The sequence below is a fragment of the Salmo trutta genome, chromosome 14, assembly GCF_901001165.1.
Source record: "Salmo trutta chromosome 14, fSalTru1.1, whole genome shotgun sequence".
Lineage (NCBI taxonomy): Eukaryota > Metazoa > Chordata > Actinopteri > Salmoniformes > Salmonidae > Salmo > Salmo trutta.
In genome coordinates this window covers 35024371-35043413 of record NC_042970.1, presented here as the reverse complement: position 1 = coordinate 35043413, position 19043 = coordinate 35024371, and the positions used below count along the sequence as shown (strand labels likewise).

General features: G+C 42.1%; 1 protein-coding gene across 1 annotated transcript; it reads left to right on the top strand.

Annotated features, from left to right (window-relative positions):
• The first annotated feature begins 8187 nt into the window (after window positions 1-8187).
• Window positions 8188-12197, top strand: LOC115207910 (class E basic helix-loop-helix protein 40). The gene is made up of 5 exons (XM_029775472.1): window positions 8188-8630; window positions 8768-8831; window positions 9118-9225; window positions 9615-9738; window positions 10147-12197. Exons 1-5 carry the CDS (start codon window positions 8557-8559, stop codon window positions 11052-11054), a joined length of 1278 nt encoding a protein of 425 aa, XP_029631332.1. The 5' UTR covers window positions 8188-8556; the 3' UTR covers window positions 11055-12197.
• The last annotated feature ends 6846 nt before the right edge of the window (window positions 12198-19043 follow it).

Genomic DNA, 19043 nt, shown 5'->3' with positions numbered 1-19043 from the left:
AAACTGAGCAATCGGTGGAGAAGGGCCTCGGTCAGGGAGGTGACCAAGAACCCGATGGTCACTCTGACAGAGCTCTAGAATTCCTCTGTGGAGATGGAAGAATCTTCCAGAAGGACAACCATCTCTGCAGCACTACACCAATCATGCCTTTTTTTGGTAGACAAGGCCAGACGGAAGCATCCTAAAGACAAGATTCTCTGGTCTGATAAAACCAAGATTGAACTCTTTGGCCTGAATGCCAAGCATCACATCTGGAGGAAACCTCCCTGCGGATGTTGGTGGCAGCATCATGCTGTGAGGATGTTTTCAGCAGCATGGACTGGGAGACTGGTCAGGATCGAGGCAAAGATGAACGGAGCAAAGTACAGATGAAAATCTGCTCCATAGTGCTCAGGACCTCAGACTGGGGCGACGGTTCACCTTCCAACAGGACAATGACCCTAAGCACACAGCCAAGACAACGCAAGAGTGGCTTCGGGACAATCAGAGCCTTACAGGCGTGCAGCGGGAAGGCCCAACAGCCTTCCTAAGAAGGCCTGGTTCTGACAGAGATACACGGCAAACGAAGGCATTTACATGTAAATACAGTCATGATTTCTTGCTCCAAATGGGCAGCGGTTCGTGTGCAAAGTACATGATTACTGTGAGAGTAGTTCCTAAAATGTACCAATGATGTGTCTCTTTCTCTCTCGCTCTCTCTCTCCCGCCATCTCCTTTGTAACAAGCCACCATAAATTGTCAGTCCGTTAGGGACCTTTTTCTAATGTTTTAAGTGTGTTTTTTTCCCATGTGTTATCATTTAGTTAGCTAGTAAATAAATAATTAAACCAATTTGTGTAGTACTGAATCATAAGTAAGGCTGGGGTTTTTGGAGATGCAGGAAATTATGACTGTTCGAAATGATATTTTACAAGGTTATGATTAATACGTTGTCTGTTTTATGGATATGATAGGTAAGAGTTTAATTCGGGAGATGGTAAGTCTTTAAACAACCGCTCTCGTGGTGCTCCAAATCCTAATGAGTTAATTGTTACATGATTCATTTAATCATAGTTAGTTGATTAGATAAATAATAGTCATTCGATTAATGAATGTAAAGTCACGACAGGATTATGTCTATGGCCACAACGCAACAAGCTGTACACTATATTTGGCACACATGATGTCCTAACTAACTGTAGGCATACCGCTAAATGTCAAAATAAAGGATACACTTGAGAAAACAAGGTATACAAAGTATATGTTATAGTGGGGGGGGGGGGGGGGGGGGGGGGGATTGGGGGGTGCATTTTCCTGGCATGGTTTAGGTCCACTTATAGAATCTATGCCAAGGCGCATTGAAGCTGTTCTGAAACACCCTTTTAAGACACTTTATGTTGGTGTTTCTTTAATTTAGGTAGATACCTGTTTGTGCTTGTGATAAAACCTAATCCACAGTTATTTTTATAAACTATTGATCCTCTGTAGATAAATTATGCTCTCTGGTGTATTGTGAACATTGAGAGTGGGCTCCTGTGATTTGATACAAAATTATTTTAATTAAACAAATTACGTAATTATTATTTAAATTGTTTCGCCTCTATGGACTTGGGCCCAGCCCCTGACTGACACAAATGGACAGTCACATTTATTTATTATGCATTTTATTTTTATTAATCAGTTACCCAATCAAGGCAGAGCCCCCCCCAGTTACCCATGTGGGCCCCATACCTCCTCTCCTCCCCCCATCTGATATTAGCAGAGCAGCAGCAGGCTGTCTACAGTACACTCATTGAGTGGGCTCATGAGTCTTCCTGTGGTTGGCGGTTGCATTAAAAAATATATTAAATATATTCTACGTATTTAATATATAGCCTACAGTACATATTTCCTTAATAAATAAATAAATAAAAATGTGTGCTGCCTCTTGTATCCCCCACGGGCCTGGGCCCAGAGGCTTCAGCCCCTGTAAGCTCCTGCATTAATCCGTCCCTCCTGCATTAACCCATCCCTTAGCACGACAAAGTTTGAGGATATTTTTCAATTAAAGTAAAGGACAGTGATGTTATGAGTAAGGTAGGAAGCGCACCCTGGTTTTGATAGGCGATACGATACTAATGTATCATGAAAGATTGTGGATATTTGGCCTGGTAAAGCGGTTTTATGCTCTGACTGAATTGGAGCTGATAATTATGAGGTTTTTACTCCGCTGGTCTCGGCTATCTCGGGAAGAAATGACCAAGACCGAGGCTGTGTTCGAATACCCATACTAATATACTAACATACTGTACACTACATACTTAATGAGTATATACTACTAGTTCCTTTTAGTATACTGTAAACAAACGGTTTCATTTCAGTTGAGCGTACTAGAGCTTCGCCTGTCTACCGGAAGTTGATGCTGTTGCTACGCAACCTCTTGCTAGCTAAACATTATACGATTTTGGGTGTGTTTGTAAATTCAATCTGTAGTGCCGTTGTCAGATTGTAAATTCAGGCGATTCGCTCTCGAAGATTTCAGAGCGCACACTGGACGCTCTGGCCGAAGAGTAGGGTTGATCCGAGTGTTCAATTGCAGTCAAGCACCCAAGCTAACTGGCTAATGTTGGCTAGCTACTTCTAGACACCAATGAGAGAACACCTCACTCTGAACATTTTACTCGCCATAGCAGAGCTGGTTAGGCTGTTTTCATGTTATCCAGAGCGTTGGGGACTGTAACTGTGCTGCTGGCAACAATTTATTACGCCCTTTTTTTGCCAACGTTTACTGACACCGGCCATATTCAACAGTGCTCTTAAATCGGAGTAGATAACCAGAATTAACAATGTCCATTGAAACGCACAACGACTATACCACTTAGCTAAGAATGATGTGAATAATCAAGTCAATAAATGTTGGTTAGTTAGATAGCAGACAGTTAATATACTGCCTGGTAAGTTCGATGTATTTGTATCCAACTAACCTTAGGTAACTAGCTAACATACCGGTACATACTGCTGTAATGCTATGCGCTTCGTTAGGATAGCGTAGCTAACAAATTGTCAGCCAACATATAATGTGTAACATAACTTATTCGAAAAGTCATTACTTTAATACATTGCTCAACATTTTCTTTACATTTGTCATTAGTTAGTTCAATGAATTTGTATTTGCTCTCGACAGACTTCGGCTGCATATTTTCAGCTATTTTCTTCAAATCTGAAACCTGAATTTAGTAGGACATCCGGGAACTTTTGGCATGCTAACTATATCCATACTATGACAAATAAGTATACTATATACTCAATTCACGTCACAAATAGTAAGGTTAGCGAGGTTAGTATGAGTATTTGAGCACAGCTCGAGTCTTCAAGACCAAGTAAAAATGTACAAGACATTGTGACAAGACCGAGACCAGGGTTGCCAGGTCAAGCTAAAATTTCTAGTCCAATGACCACTCAAAACCCACCCAAAAGGCCTGAAAACAGACCCATTTTTTTGTTTACAGCAAGAGAGAAGTTGCTATATCTGTACAATAAACCCTTTTTCCCTAACGTTATCGAGCCTATTAAGAAGGAATATCATAGTAACTTGTAATGACGTTAGAAGCAAAATTCAGGTTTCCTCAAAATAAGAATTATTGCAAGTTATGAGCTTAATCATAGCAGTCAAACGAGTTAAATCGACATCCACTGATAGAAAATTATATGGCGAATTTAATAAGGGCAAATTATATTTTCTCTTGCCCCATATTCAAATTCCTTTATTATGTCATAAGAAGTGGAAGCTGCTGAGGGGAGGACGGCTCATAATAATGTCTGGAATGAAGTCAATGGAATCGTATCAAACACATCAACAACGTGGTTTCCATTCCATTGACTCCATTCCAGCCATTATTATGAGCCATCCTGCCCTCTGCAGCCTCCACTGGTCATAAGGCACAAGGGGTATGGTATATGACCAATATACCATGGCTAAGGGCTGTTTTTAACCATGACACAACGTGGAGTGCCTAGATACAGCCGTTAGCCGTGGTATATTGGCCATATACCACAAACCCCCAGGGTGCCTTATTGCTATAAACTGGTTACCATTGTAAAAAGTCATTTTTTCATACCCGTGGTATTATGGTCTGATATACCATGGCTTTCAGACAATCAGCATTCAGGGCTCTGTCACGTCCTGACCAGTATAAGGGGTTATTGTTTATTGTAGTTTGGTCAGGACGTGGCAGGGGGTATTTGTTTTATGTGGTTCGGGGTTTAATGGTATATGTATTTATGTAAGAGGGGTGTTTGATTTATGTGTTCCGGTGTTTTTGGGTAATGTTCTTGTTTTGTATTTCTATGGTTTTTTATGTTGTGTATTTCTTTGTGTTGGCCTGGTATGGCTCTCAATCAGGAACAGCTGTACATCGTTGTTGCTGATTGAGAGTCATACTTAGGTAGCCCTGTTTTCACCTGTCCCTTTGTGGGATGTTGTTGTACTGCTGTGTGTTAGCCTGCAACGCTGTTCATTCGATCGTTTTCTTGTTTTGTTTGTTACGTGTTCTAATAAAGTAAAGATGAGCACTCAACCCGCTGCGCCTTGGTCCATTACGTACGACGGCCGTTACAGGCTCGAACAAGGTTTATAAATCTAAATGAATCCCCTTTGCGCATGTGAATAACTATACATAAATCCCACAGGAGTGTTTGAGTGATGAAAGTTGGACAGAGGATCTCGAAATCTCTGAGGAAGGAACACTTGGATGAACATAAAAAAACTCATGTTAGGCTATTTTCGGGCAATTGCACCGTTATTATGTCCCATATGTTAAGACTACAAACCGTATAAATGGCCCATTTGCGAGATTGACTTGTCATTTCAATAGGCATAGGCTACAGACTAAAATCTGGGTTTATGATTGTAGTTGCATTTTGCCATAGTTTGCTTAGCTAAAGGCAGGTAGCCTATATCCCCTAACAGGCCTACATCTAATTTCAGATAGTCTACAGTAGCCTGTAGTTCAAATTAGCAGACTAATTTATGAATGAATAGCGAGGCTATTTTGCAATAAGAAGTGCTTGTGTTTCCCAATAGCCTGCTGGAATAGGCTACCGAGGATGGTGTCATAATTTAAATCACTGAATTAAATATTAATAATAGAACTGAATATCCTTGTCAACAACAACCAGTTGTATTTTTTTTTTAAATAGTTTTACCTGTAGCCTAATCTGACTGTTACTGTCAATCTAATGTGTTCATGATAACACAAGGCTACAACAACAAACTGTTGTAGGCTATTTATTCAATTGGTTTGCCAGGTCTCGGTAGGCTACACAAGTTGCACAAATTGATTTGCAATGACTCCAGTGATATTGTTCCACATAAAACCAACCACGTGTGTCACACCCTGATCTGTTTCACTTGTCTTTGTGCTTGTCTCCACCCCTCTCCAGGTGTCGCCCATCTTCCCCATTGTCCCCTGTGTTCTGTTTGTCTGTTGCCAGTTCATCTTCTCTTGTCAAGCCTACCAGCGTGTTTTTCGTACTTCTGTTTCCTTGAGCCTGTTTTCCCGGTTTTGATCATTCTGCCTGCCCTGACCCTGGATTACGGACCTCTGCCTGCCCCAGATCCTGAGCCTGCCTGCCACTCTGTACCTTACGGACTCTGCCCTGGACTACTGACCCTTGCATGGCTATGACCTGTCCTTTGCCTGCCCCCTGTTTATATAATAAACGTCCATTATTCGAACTGTCTGCATCTGGGTCTTTTCCTGAGCCGAGATAACGCGAGGGAGTTCCATAACTTCCATTTCAAATTTCCTCTCGGGCTGACCCCGAGACCCAAGAACTGACCATGCATAAAGCCCTTTGCTTAATACCATTTTCTTTAAGCAGTCAACATTAGAATGCAGTTTAAACCACCTCTGAGTGAATTTATGTAATGCACTCTAGTGCGCCAAAAGTCATTTTCCAGTGCTTTGTCTCCATTATTTATTTAGTTCTATCGTATTATTATTATTATTATGTTTTATGGAAAAAGGGTTGTAAATAGGTGTCTCCATAATGACAATCTTTGTAGCCCACCTACAACTAGTAAAAAGTTGTCACAACCGCTCTCTCTCAATTCAATTGAAGGGGCTTTATTGGCATGGGAAACATATGTTTACATTGACAAAGCAAGTGAAATAGATAATAAACACTTGGCTCACAAGTGGCACAGCGGTCTAAGGCACTGTATCTCAGCGCAAGAGGCGTCACTAAAGTCCCTGGTTCGAATCCAGGCTGTTTCACATCCAGCTGTGATTGGATATCCCATAGGATGGCGCACAATTGGCCCAGCGTCATCTGGGGTAGGCCGTCATTGTAAATAAGAATTTGTTCTTAACTGACTTGCCTAGTTAAATAAAGGTTACATCATTTTTTTTATTGTGAAATAAACAATAAAAAATTGAACTTACAAAAGAATCAAGACATTTCAAATATACAGTGTTGAAATGATGTGCAAATAGGTGTGTACAAAAGGGAAAATAAATAAACAAAGGTTGTATTTACAATTGTGTTTGTTCTTCACTGGTTGCCCTTTTCTTGTGGCAACAGGTCACAAGTCTTGCTGCTGAGATTGCACACTGTGGTATTTCACCCAATAGATATCTCTCTGGCTCCTCTCACTCATGTGACTCAGTCAATAACTGTAGTGCTCTCTCAACACACACACACAAACACCTCTGGCCCTACCCACCAGTCGCTCACTCAGCAACAGCATGCGGCACTGCCTGACAGTCAGTAGCAGGTCACAGTGAAATACATATGTTTTAAGAGAAAATGCCATGGCGGCCGTGGTGCAACTTAGAAATAGCCCAAAAACCTGCAACATCGTTTTCAAAGTAGCCCAATTTGTCAGGAAAACTGCGAACATGGCAACACTGACCATATGTGGTCTCGAGCACGGACTCTTCTCCAGTACTAGGCCTTAAAAACTGCTGGCAAGTAAATAATATTTGCTCAGGCACATTATTTAATTATAAATCTGATTCTTTCACATGGGGGAGATGTGGGAAGCTAAAAGGCTAGCTTGCTTGCTGTTTTTAGCCAGCTAGGTAATATGCTGCTAGTGGAGTAGCCTACAGCAAATGTGCCCTTAGCGCACAGGGGCGGGTGAGGCCATGAGATCAATTTGACAACGGGTGTGGCACACTTGATAACAAAGCAGCCAGTCTTCAGACATATTTCCAGTCTGAACTAGCAGATGGTTCTGATGGCGCGAAATAACATTATGGCCCTTCACACTTGTTGACACCAAAGCAATTAGTCTGGTTGTCTCTAAGCAATGAGATCTCTTATAAAAATAAATGTCTCAAGCAGGTGTACTTTTTTTCAACCGGGTCCTCCTAATGCCAAAAAACGTAATAAAAAATATCAGAGGTCATCAATTATACTGCATGCTTGAAGGATAATTTATAATTTACAAAAAATATGTTGGCTATTACACTATATTATAATGTTAAATTGTGGGCCTATGAATCTATGGATTCATTCCAAGTTAAACATTAATAATAGGGCTAGCCTACATTTCCAACATTTGACATTGTGGCATCACATGCACTTTTACTCAGTTTTTACGCACGTTCTCTTTCAATGATAGGGCCTATCTTGCATTTTCAATTCATTTTTTCAGCCAATGCGTTTATATGGTGAAATATAGCCTTACATTACTATTTTTAAGGATTACACAAGGTAAATGGCAAGCCCCCTATTATAAAACCCTATGCCATAGTTATATTAACTTATCACAGTGAAGAGGTACAAGTTAGAGTATGATAATTTAATAATGCATTGTAATTGTGAATTACATGCGTGAATTGAATTATTTTTTATAAAGTTATGGCTAAATTGTGTTGTGTCGTGTATGATGCAACAGGTGGATGAGTCCCATGGATGATATAGCCTAAATAAACGGATTGGGATAAGATATTATCAATTTTAAACTCCCCAATATTTGCAAAGTTATTCCCATATCAATATTATTATTAATGCCATGATGTCTTGTCAGTAGTGGAACCTGCTGAGCATTATTAGGGAGATGCGTAGCTCTGTGTTGTGTGTAGCTACTAGCCTGGCGATATTAGCCAGGTACACTGGACGCGGGATTCAGCCCTCCGGTGTGACGTGGCGCCGACGTCCGCCCCCAGATCCTCATTATCAGTAGAAAATGGGCAGTCCGAGAAGACAGCGCCGTCCAAAACGTGAGACTCATGTGACAGAGGTAGGTCATTGCGAGCGAGAGTCAGGGGTTTATTTAACACGTAGCTCTGTCCTCCCCCACTTTCCCAACGAGCAACCAAGACTAGTGCATCTGCGGGACTCCCTCTTGACTGACTACGTGGAGATCTCCGGGACACTGCTCACATTATGCGATAAATAATCCTAACAACAACAATGCAAATGTAAAAGAGATTACTTATCTCTACAAATTGGAGGAAATACTGAAATATTTTTGTGAAACATTTCACGGACTATTTACTTCCATTAAATTTCATATGCATTCTTGAGTGAAAACATTGGAAAAACAAGCTTGCCCTTTCCTGCGTCATTTGGAGTAGCTTAAAGAAAATGGAAATGGAAAGGATTCCAAGTGCGCAACCCACCACCAAGCACCAGCAGGCTGAGCTGTCTGACATGCAAGGGTAAGTTGCAGATGATTCTTCTTGTGCCGTATGCCATGCTTGCCCTCTTCATAGTGGCATACATTCGCGTCTCCTGACATTGAGTGCGCAACCTCACCAAACCCACATCTCATTGACTGTCTTCTGGTTTTCTTTAGGATGGATTTCCCTATGTATGTATACAAATCCCGTCGGGGAATGAAACGAGGAGATGACAGCAAGGTTGGTTGATATTTTAGATCTTTTTTTTTATAGAAACAATATTGCTCTTTATTCACTTAATTAACTGTTTGTAAATATGATTACAATAGAAGAATAATGTGATTTATATACAATGCTATTGAAACATTGATTTATTTAGATCAATTAGTTGGCCTTATCATTCACATCATGTGGTGACCTATTTTCCCATATGATGTAATCCTTGGGAGTCCATGTTACTGTTCACAGTGCTGCTTGTCAAACTGCTGAGGTTGTTATATAACCTCAGTATCACTCCTGCCTTTAGGAAACCTACAAACTGCCTCATCGACTTATCGAGAAGAAAAGGCGTGACAGGATAAACGAGTGCATCGCTCAGTTGAAAGATTTATTGCCCGAGCACCTGAAACTTACAGTAAGTTCCTATTTATCTTGTAGTACATTACTTGGCTACAGTTCTCTGCTTGTAGATGTTGGCTAAGGCGCGATCAAGTGGTTGCTTGGTGGTACTTCAGGTTATGGTGACAGCCTGACTAACAGGTGAGACCTGTAAAGGAATTTTAAATGAATGAATGTGAATACAAATGGCATCTTTGAGATGTTAACTAAAATTGAACACATTTCCTCAGATTAGTATTTTTAATGATTAAAGAATGTAATATTACACTTTTGTATTTGAGTAGATCTACTTAGTTATTGCTTTTGATTGTTGTTGTTGTTGTTGAGCAAGTTTGTGTGCATGTGTGTGTTAGTAATCCATAAGAGATGAGCCCGTGCTGAAAGTAGTGTGTGATCTTCCCATAGACTCTTGGCCATCTGGAGAAGGCTGTGGTTTTGGAGCTCACGCTCAAGCATGTGAAAGCTCTAACCACTCTACTGGAAAACCAGCAGCAGAAAATCCTCAGTCTGCAGAATGGCATGCAAATCGGTAAGCAAACACACACACACACACACACACACACACACACACACACAATAAGATGATTATGCAGAAGCGCATACAAATCAGTGAATTTAAATATAGCTTGTGGTCTCTTGCCTTGGCTAGTTTCAATTTGGATGCAGACCACATCCTCACTAATTCTCAAATGCAGCACAGTGCATTGCTCATCTACTGCATTACAATAACATAATAATAGAATAAGGAACTGAGTCAGAATAACTGCTAAGTTTAGTTTGGATGTGGTTGCGTAGAAGGGGAATTTATACCCATAAGATATATTACTTACAAGAATTGTCCAAATACGATGAAAGTATTTTGGTAGTTTCCATAATAATGCATTGTGGTAGATCTGTGTTTGACAGTGTTTGTGGTGTTGTTCATTCCTGTCTACAGAGCAGTCCTCTTCCAGCCAGGAGAACAGTGAGGAGGTCTTCCGCTCAGGCTTCCATGTCTGTGCCAAGGAGGTGCTGCAGTACCTGGTCAACCAGGAGGGTCACGGTGACCTTACATCCTCCCACATGGTCAACCACATGCACAAGGTGTCCGCTGAGGTCCTCCAGGGTCCTCCCCGTAGCCCCTGCAAACCCCGGCCTGAAGAGGCCACCAGCCACTACCAACATCATCAGGCCCACAGGGAGAAGCCTGCAGGCCAGCCCCCCAAGCTCAGTGAAGGCCATGGGAAGAACTGCGTTCCCGTCATCCAGCGGAGGTATGCCCATGCGGGAGGCGAGCAGAGCGGCAGCGATACAGACACAGACAGCGGCTACGGTGGCGAGCAGGTTGAGCATCTGGCGTCGCATGCAGGGTACTACGGCCAGGAGAAACAGCTGAAGAGGGCGCTGGGCGAAAAGAGGGCGTCATTTTGCATTAAGCAGGAAGATGAGCCGTGCCACAAACGCAGCCGGGTCGAGTCATCCGAGGACGAGTCTCTCTCGGGCGGAGAGTCATCCTCATCGTCCTCCAGCGGCCACGGCAGCTACATGAGCGCCTACTCCCCTCACCAGGCCCAACCTCATCCCCTCTGCATGCCCTTCTACCTCATCCCCCCCTCTGCCGCCGCCTATCTGCCCATGCTGGAGAAGTGCTGGTACTCAGGGGCCATGCCCATGATTTACCCTGGCCTGGGGGGCTCCGCGCAGGGCATGCCTAGTGACAGGCATGCCCCCTCTCCCTCGATCATGATGTCCCCCAGGGGGCGCTCTCCCTCTCCCCCCACTGTAGCCCAAAGCCCCATGGACTCCCCAGCCTTCCTCCAAGTGTTAAAGCAGGTACTTCCCATGAACCTGGAAACCAAAGACTGAGAGACCACTGAACACTTACACAGAAAAGTGTTATTGAACATAGACTGCTATGCTGAAAGGGTACATGGAGGAGAACATGAGCGGACAGTCAGATCACCCACCACCCCTCTCCCCTCATCCCTCATCCCAGAAGTCAGAAGACAGAAGACAGAAGGGAGACAGACAGAGCGCATGCAGAAGGTCTGGTCCCAGACCGGTGAGGCATAATCCACAGCTGCGAACAGAAAAATAGAATGAAAGAAAGAGGGAATGTGTGGATGGAAGACAGCTCAACCTGTTACCTAACCCTCTCTGAATGTTTGACTTTATACCCCCACCAGAGTGCTGAGTGCAACATTGACCCCACTGATCTGGATACACACACACACACACACACACACACACACACACACACACGGTTGAATGTATAAATGTAAAAAAGTGGCAATCCCGTAGATGCTGCTGCCGTTGAGGTTTCTACATGCTGTGGACACTGACAGGGCTCAGCTGTACACACACCGTCCTTGTAAACCATGTCACACCAAATGTCAATAGTCACCATTCACCCAAAGGTTGCTGTCTATTTACCTTCGGTCACCATTGCCATCACTGACAATGTGCTTTGCCCCATTCCCTATGACAACAACAAACATCCTGAGTGAAATAATTTCCCTACTGTATGGAGTTAGTGAGGTCATCATGTGACCATGTCAAGTTGGGAATTCACTGACAGTTTAGAGGGACTCTGTAATTATTGTTTATACTTCTTGTACATCTCTATTTTTGATACGTGTCCTAACGCTCGAACCAGAGAGAAAGGTTGGACAGTCGTTTTACCGCATAATAACTCAGAAATCATGTACATACTGTAGCCCTATGCTGACCCTGATCTGCAATCTGTTTCTGCTCAAGTCAAACCTGGAGTTTGTTCATGCTGTTGCCTTTTACTTGTGAAACACTGATAAAAGAAAACATCAGATGTTTATGAAATGTATTTGGGAGTTGGCGAGAAGTGAATGTAAATGTTTTAACAGAAGATGAGTTTTCTATAGAAAGAGGTACTTTGATATTTTGGGACCTACCAGAAAGATGTTTGATGTACATATTTTGTCTATAAATGTTGACATACATTATATAAGCGTATTAATAAAGTATTTTATCGGCTTGGTTCGTCATGAGTGCATGTTGCGGTGAAATGTATATTCTGGGATCAAGTTCTGCCACAAACACAACAACTCTAATGGGGAGAGTTGCTGCAGTCTACCTGCTTCTCAGGCCCGGGTGGTCATAAGGAGAGACACACTGCTATGGATGTTCTCTCTGCTTCTGTTATACATAAATACACACACACACACACACACACAGATACCGTGGTAGTCCGTCAACAATCAGTAAGCTCCAAAGGCAATTTTTTATATTTATCTGGAGGTCATTTGGATGCAGAAGCACAATAATAATACAATAATACAAATACTGAGCTAAATTATATTGCAAAAAGAAATTGGGAAATTATATTATTTTATAGTAATCTATAGTAATTGCTTAGAGAAAGAGATTTTGTTTAACAAGCAATATTGTTATTCTCTCAAAAAGATGGGGGTTTTAAGAGATTGGAGAACACATTGGGAAGGATCTTAGACCATTCCTCTCGTACAGTATCTTTCCAGATCCTAGATATCTTTCTACTGCGCTTATGGACTGCCCTCTTCAATTCAAACTACAGGTTTTCAATGGGGTTAATGTCTTGAGACTGAGATGGCCACGGCAAAATGTTGATGTTGTGGTCAATAACTTCCTTGTGGATTTTGATGTGTGCTTGGGGTTATTGTCTTGCTTGGGGTTATTGTCTTCTAACCAGGTTTTTGGCTCAAATATCCTGGCAGATAGTTATAATCATAATGTTATCACTTCATAGTCCAGTCTATATAGTTTATGGAAAACAAAGAATTGGGCATTGGGTCAAAGATCCTGGTGCAATGATGATTATTAATAAACTGGGATCAAGGTTTAAAGAACTGGTGTACATTTAAGTCAAAGCTGTTGAGTTTAACAACCAACTCAGGCTGATCAATATTGTCCAATAGAAGAAGATGAATGTGGAAGCACATAATAGACCGACACAAAGTAAAAGCCAGCAGACACGTCATTTTTACAGCTACCTATGATTTTGATCACACATGGCTGTCACATGTGCAGCCACACTGCTGTCCCTGGGTAGCGCTGAGCTGTGATTGGTGAGTTGATGGGACCAGGAAGGGAGAGATGCTCGGCAGTCAGGTGTACATTTGCATGGTCACTGCTCTTCATCACACACACACCAACCTTCTCTCATACAGTGAGGGAAAAAAGTATTTGATCCCCTGCTGAATTTGTACATTTGCCCACTGACAAATAAATGATCAGTCTATAATTTTAATGGTGGGGTTATTTGAACAGTGAGAGACAGAATAACAACAAAAATATCCAGAAAAACGCATGTCAAAAATGTTCTAAATTGATTAGCATTTTAATGAGGGAAATAAGTATTTGACCCCCTCTCAATCAGAAAGATTCCTGGCTCCCAGGTGTCTTTTATACAGGTAACGAGCTGAGATTAGGAGCACACTCTTAAAGGGAGTGCTCCTAACCACAGCTGATTACCTGTATAAAAGACAACTGTCCACAGAAGCAATCAATCAATCAGATTCCAAACTCTCCACCATGGGATAGACCAAAGAGCTCTCCAAGGATGTCAGGGACAAGATTGTAGACCTACAGGTGACAACATTTGGTGCGATTATTCGCAAATGGAAGAAACACAAAAGAACTGTCAATCTCCCTCGGCCTGGGGCTCCATGCAAGATCTCACCTTGTGGAATTGCAATGATCATGAGAACGGTGAGGAATCAGCCCAGAACTACACGGGAGGATCTTGTCAATGATCTCAAGGTAGCTGGGACCATAGTCACCAAGAAAACAATTGGTAACACACTACACCATGAAGGACTGAAATCCTGCAGCACCCGCAAGGTCCCCCTGCTCAAAAATACATATACATGCCCGTCTGAAGTTTGCCAATGAACATCTGAATAATTCAGAAGACAACTGGTGAAAGTGTTGTGGTCAGATCAGACCAAAATGGAGCTCTTTGGCATCAACTCAACTCACCGTGTTTGGAGGAGGAGGAATGCTGCCTATGACCCCAAGAACACTATCTCCACCGTCAAACATGGAGGTGGAAACATTATGTTTTGGGGGTGTTTTTCTGCTAACGGGACAGGACAACTTCAACGCATCAAAGGGACGATAGACGGGGCCATGTACTGTCAAATCTTGGGTGAGAACCTCCTTCCTTAAGCCAGGGCATTGAAAATGGGTCGTGGATGGGTATTCCAGCATGACAATGACACAAAACACACGGCCAAGGCAACAAAGGATTGGCTCAAGAAGAAGCACATTAAGGTCCTGGAGTGGCCTAGCCAGTCTCCAGACCTTAATCTCATAGAAAATCTGTGGAGGGAGCTGAAGGTTCGAGTTGCCAAACGTCAGCCTCGAAACCTTAATGACTTGGAGAAGATCTGCAAAGAGGAGTGGGACAAAATCCCTCCTGAGATGTGTGCAAACCTGGTGGCCAACTACAAGAAAAGTCTGACCTCTGTGATTGCCAACAAGGGTTTTGCCACCAAGTACTAAGTCATGTTTTGCAGAGGGGTCAAATACTTATTTCCCTCATTAAAACGCAAATCATTTTATAACATTTTTGACATGCGTTTTTCAGGATTTTTTTGTTGTTATTCTGTCTCTCATTGTTCAAATAAACCTACCATTAAAATTATAGACTGATCATTTCTATGTCAGGGGGCAAATGTACAAAATCAGCAGAGGATCAAATACTTTTTTTCCGTCACTGTATATGTTTACAAATACAGCTAATTTAAAATGACTCTAAAAGAAAGCCTTTGATTGAAGGCCTCTGATAAGCTAGATTTCCATCCAATTGGTGACAGATTTTCATGTGAATATTTAAAAATCCTCATTTAAACAATATGCTCATTTTCCCAACAGAGATGTGTTTCCATCAAATTGACTTGTTGTGGATAAAAGGCAGTGCGTGATGACGTAGTGCACATAAAAATACATTTTGCAGTTAAATTCCCATGTACCAAATAAAAAATACTAGTTGAATGGGTTTCCATCGCATTTTCATCTCTACTGATGATTTTATCACAAAAAATGTGGCATTATATAGCGAATGTGCACATTCTGGTATTGCCACGTGCGCCCTAGCCAACAGCTTGCAGTAGATAGCCTACCGTGCAGGTAGGCCTATAGCCTAAACTATGAGATTATTATGGACAAAAGAGTGAGAATATTTGTGATTTGTCAAACGGCAGCCAAGCATCGATCATGTCACAAGAATAAGACCCTCAATATTTATTGGAAAGGAGAATCAAGCTCATCACCTTGCACTTTCACTACCCTGTGACGATCATAATTTATTTAATCTGTAGCCTCATAAACTGCATGCTTTCCCAGAGTCGTAGTGGGAGGATCACATGTCATTGTGTGACTCCAAGTTTACTTCAATATGATTGTTATTATATCAATATATGCGTATAAAAGCGTTTCCACCGACATGTCTCACACTATTAATTTTACCAACACAAAAATAATCTACCTTGTCTATCGTATTTTGTTTTGTTGACATTTGGAAAGTTTACCGACAAATGTGCTGTTTCCATCAGGCCTGTCGTGACATTTTTTATCCAACGTATTTTTCTCGCCTAAAATGTTTGATGGATAACTGGTTATAGACACTATCAAATGGCACATGTCCTACTAGACTTTGTTTGGTGTCTTCTCTCCCTAGTGTGTAGATATGATACTACATCTGCTATTAATCTATCCTGTTTTTCTGTACTGTTTTCCAGTGGAGAACCTCAGCCCTGTGGGGGCCCCTGCTGGTAAAATAAGGAACTCAAACCTCATTGATATGATAAAAGAATGACCTCAGCGAAACATAGAAATGATTGAGGCAATAGTTAAGGCAAATATTTATTAAAACAAAGCAATAATTTCATACTTCCATAACAATGTTTTGCTTATGGGTCAATACACATACTTAGATTTGCCCTCACTGTCCTGCTAGTGGGGGTTTGGTAAAAGATTCTGGCTGGGTTTGGGGCTTATCTTTGACTCCAGCCCCTGGATGTATTTCGTAGATCTGTTGTATTGGCCGATGTTGTTGTTACAGTTAAGCAGATTCACAGCGTCTGGGTTCCCGTTGAGTTCCCCTAGTTTGGCTTTGAGCTAGGGACCATCATCATGTGACTCTGCCATTGGCCACATTCTGCCCCACGTAGCCCAGAGCAAAGGATTTCTTGTATTTTTTTGTTGTCGTATAAATCAGATCAAAGCAAATGTTATTAGTCACTTACAGGTGTTTAGCAGATGTTATTGCGGGTGTAATGAAATGCTTGTCTTTCTAGTGCCGACAATGCAGTAATATCTAACAAGTATTATAAACTGGGTGGTTCGAGCCCTGAATGCTGATTGATTGACAGCTGTGGTATAACAATGTATACCATGGGTATGACAAAACATATATTTTTATTGCTCTAATTACGTTGGTAACCAGTTTATAATAGCAATAATGCACCACGGAGGTTTGTGGTATATGGCCAATATACCACGGCTAACGGCTGTATCCAGGCACTCCGCTTTGCGTCGTTCATATACCACACCCCCTCGTGCGTTATTGCTTAAATATCTAACAATTGTACAACATATACCCAATACACACAAATCTAAGTAAAGGAATGGAATTAAGAATATATAAATATATGGACGAGCAATACCAGAGCGGCATAGACTAATATACAGTAGAATAGAATACAGTATATACATATGAGAAGAGTAATATAAAATATGTAAACATTATTAAAGTGACTAGTGTTCCATTTATTAAAGTGGCCAGTGATTTCAAGTCAATGTATATAGATAGCAGCCTCTAATGTGCTAGTGATGGCTATTTAACAGTCTGATGGCCTTGAGATAGAAGCTGTTTTCAGTCTCTCGATCCCAACTTTGATGGACCTGTACTGACCTCACCTTCTGGATGTAAGGATGTCTGTGACCCCCTTCCCCATGTTCTCAACTGCTTTGTACAGGGTGCTGCGCTTGAGTCGTTCCATCTGGCTCCCCCAAAGGTGAACATCATGCGTTCTATCTTCTTCCTGGTTGCTCTGTCTGGGGGAACACCCTGCCTAGGTACAGGAGAATGGGGAGAATGTTTGCCTTCAAGACCAGGATAATTCTGAGGGACCATGCATTCCATTCGCAGATCTTCTGTTGGATGGAGCCACCTCCATCCCTCTGGAAGGTGACCACAAGCAGCTTGATGGTCTATGTTTTGACAGGGAACGAGGTAGTGAGAGTCTCATGCCAGTCCTGTGACAGGTACAGTTCACTCCCCTGTTGACAAGGGCAGCAGTGGTTGCACAGTAGTCGTCCACCACTTTTGTTGCTGTGGCAATGGAGCGACAATCTGTGCCGATGTTGGTGATGTCATCCATGTACGCCGCCACTTTAAGCCTCTCCCCCAGTATCTGGTAGCCAGGGATTCCTGGTGTTGACCTGATCTTCTGGAGAAAAGGCTCTAGGTAGAGGATTTACCCCAGAGAGGCTAAGGGGCAGCAGTGGTGTATGCCGGATCAGATGAGGAATGGGTCTGTGATGGTGTTGTTTACCAGAACCTGCTTGTGATGTTCTGGTAGCAGTGGATGAGATGTTGGAGGAAGTTCATCTTGGTTAGCACCATCTGCAGGATGCCATGGCTAACCCTGTCAAAAGCTTTCTCATGGTCTAGAATGAGAAGGCCCAAAGGGGACCGCCACTCCTGGGAGTGCAGGATGAGATCTCTCACCAGGAGCAGGTTGTCATTGATGGACCTACTGGGAATACAAGTCTGGTCTGGGGCTATTACTATTAATATGCATGTAAATCTCCCATGGCTCAAAGTGGAGGAGAGATTGACTTCATCGCTACTTGGTTTTGTAAGAAGTGTGGATATGCTGAATGCACTGAGCTGTCTGGTTAATCTACTAGCACACAGCTCGGACACCCATGCATACCCCACAAGACATCCCACCAAAGGTCTCTTCACAATCCCCAAGTCAACAGACTATGGGAGGTGCACAGTACTACATAGAGCCATGGCTACATGGAACTCTATTCGACATCAGGTAATGGATGCAAGCAGTAGAATCAGATAAAAAAAAAAAAAAAAACATAAAAAATACACCTTTATGGAACAGCGGGATCTGTGAAGAGACACACACACAAGCACAGACACATGATAATACACGCACTCTACACACACGTACACATGGATGTTGTATTGTAAATATGTAATAGTGGAGTAGTGGCCTGACGGAACACATTAAATGTATCTGGTAAAGTGTTATGAAATGTAATACTTTATAAATTGTATATACAGTCCATTCGGAAAGTACTCAGACCCCTTGACTTTTTTGTTACGTTACAGCCTTATTCTAAAATGGATACAACAAAATAAATTCCTCATCAATCTACACACAATACCGCATAATGACAAAGCAAAAACATTTTTTTTTTTGCAACTGTATAAAAAATAAAAGACTGAAATATCATATTTACATAAGTATTCAGACCCTTTACTCAGTACTTTGTTGAAGCACCTTTGGCAGTGATTACAGCCTCAAGTCTTCTTGGGTATGATGCTACAAGCTTGGCACACCTGTATTTGGGGAGTTTCTCCCATTTTTTTCTGCAGATCCTCTCCCAGGTTGGATGGGGAGTGTCGCTGCACAGCTATTTTCAGGTCTCTCCAGAGATGTTCGATCAGCTTCAAGTCTGGGCTCTGGCTGGGCCACTCAAGGACATTCAGAGACTTGTCCTGAAGCCACTCTTATGTTGTCTTGGTTGTACGCTTAGGGTCGTTGTCCTGTTCGAAGGTGAACCCTCGCCCCAGTCTGAGGTCCTGAGTGCTCT

What these genes read in the sequence shown, in the direction of transcription:
- LOC115207910 (XM_029775472.1), top strand. Translation starts at nt 8,557, where the DNA reads ATGGAAATGGAAAGGATTCCAAGTGCGCAACCCACCACCAAGCACCAG. An exon ending in GAGCTGTCTGACATGCAAGG is followed by an intron (nt 8,631 to 8,767) that starts GTAAGTTGCAGA and finishes GGTTTTCTTTAG; the next exon opens with GATGGATTTCCCTATGTATG. An exon ending in CCGAGCACCTGAAACTTACA is followed by an intron (nt 9,226 to 9,614) that starts GTAAGTTCCTAT and finishes ATCTTCCCATAG; the next exon opens with ACTCTTGGCCATCTGGAGAA.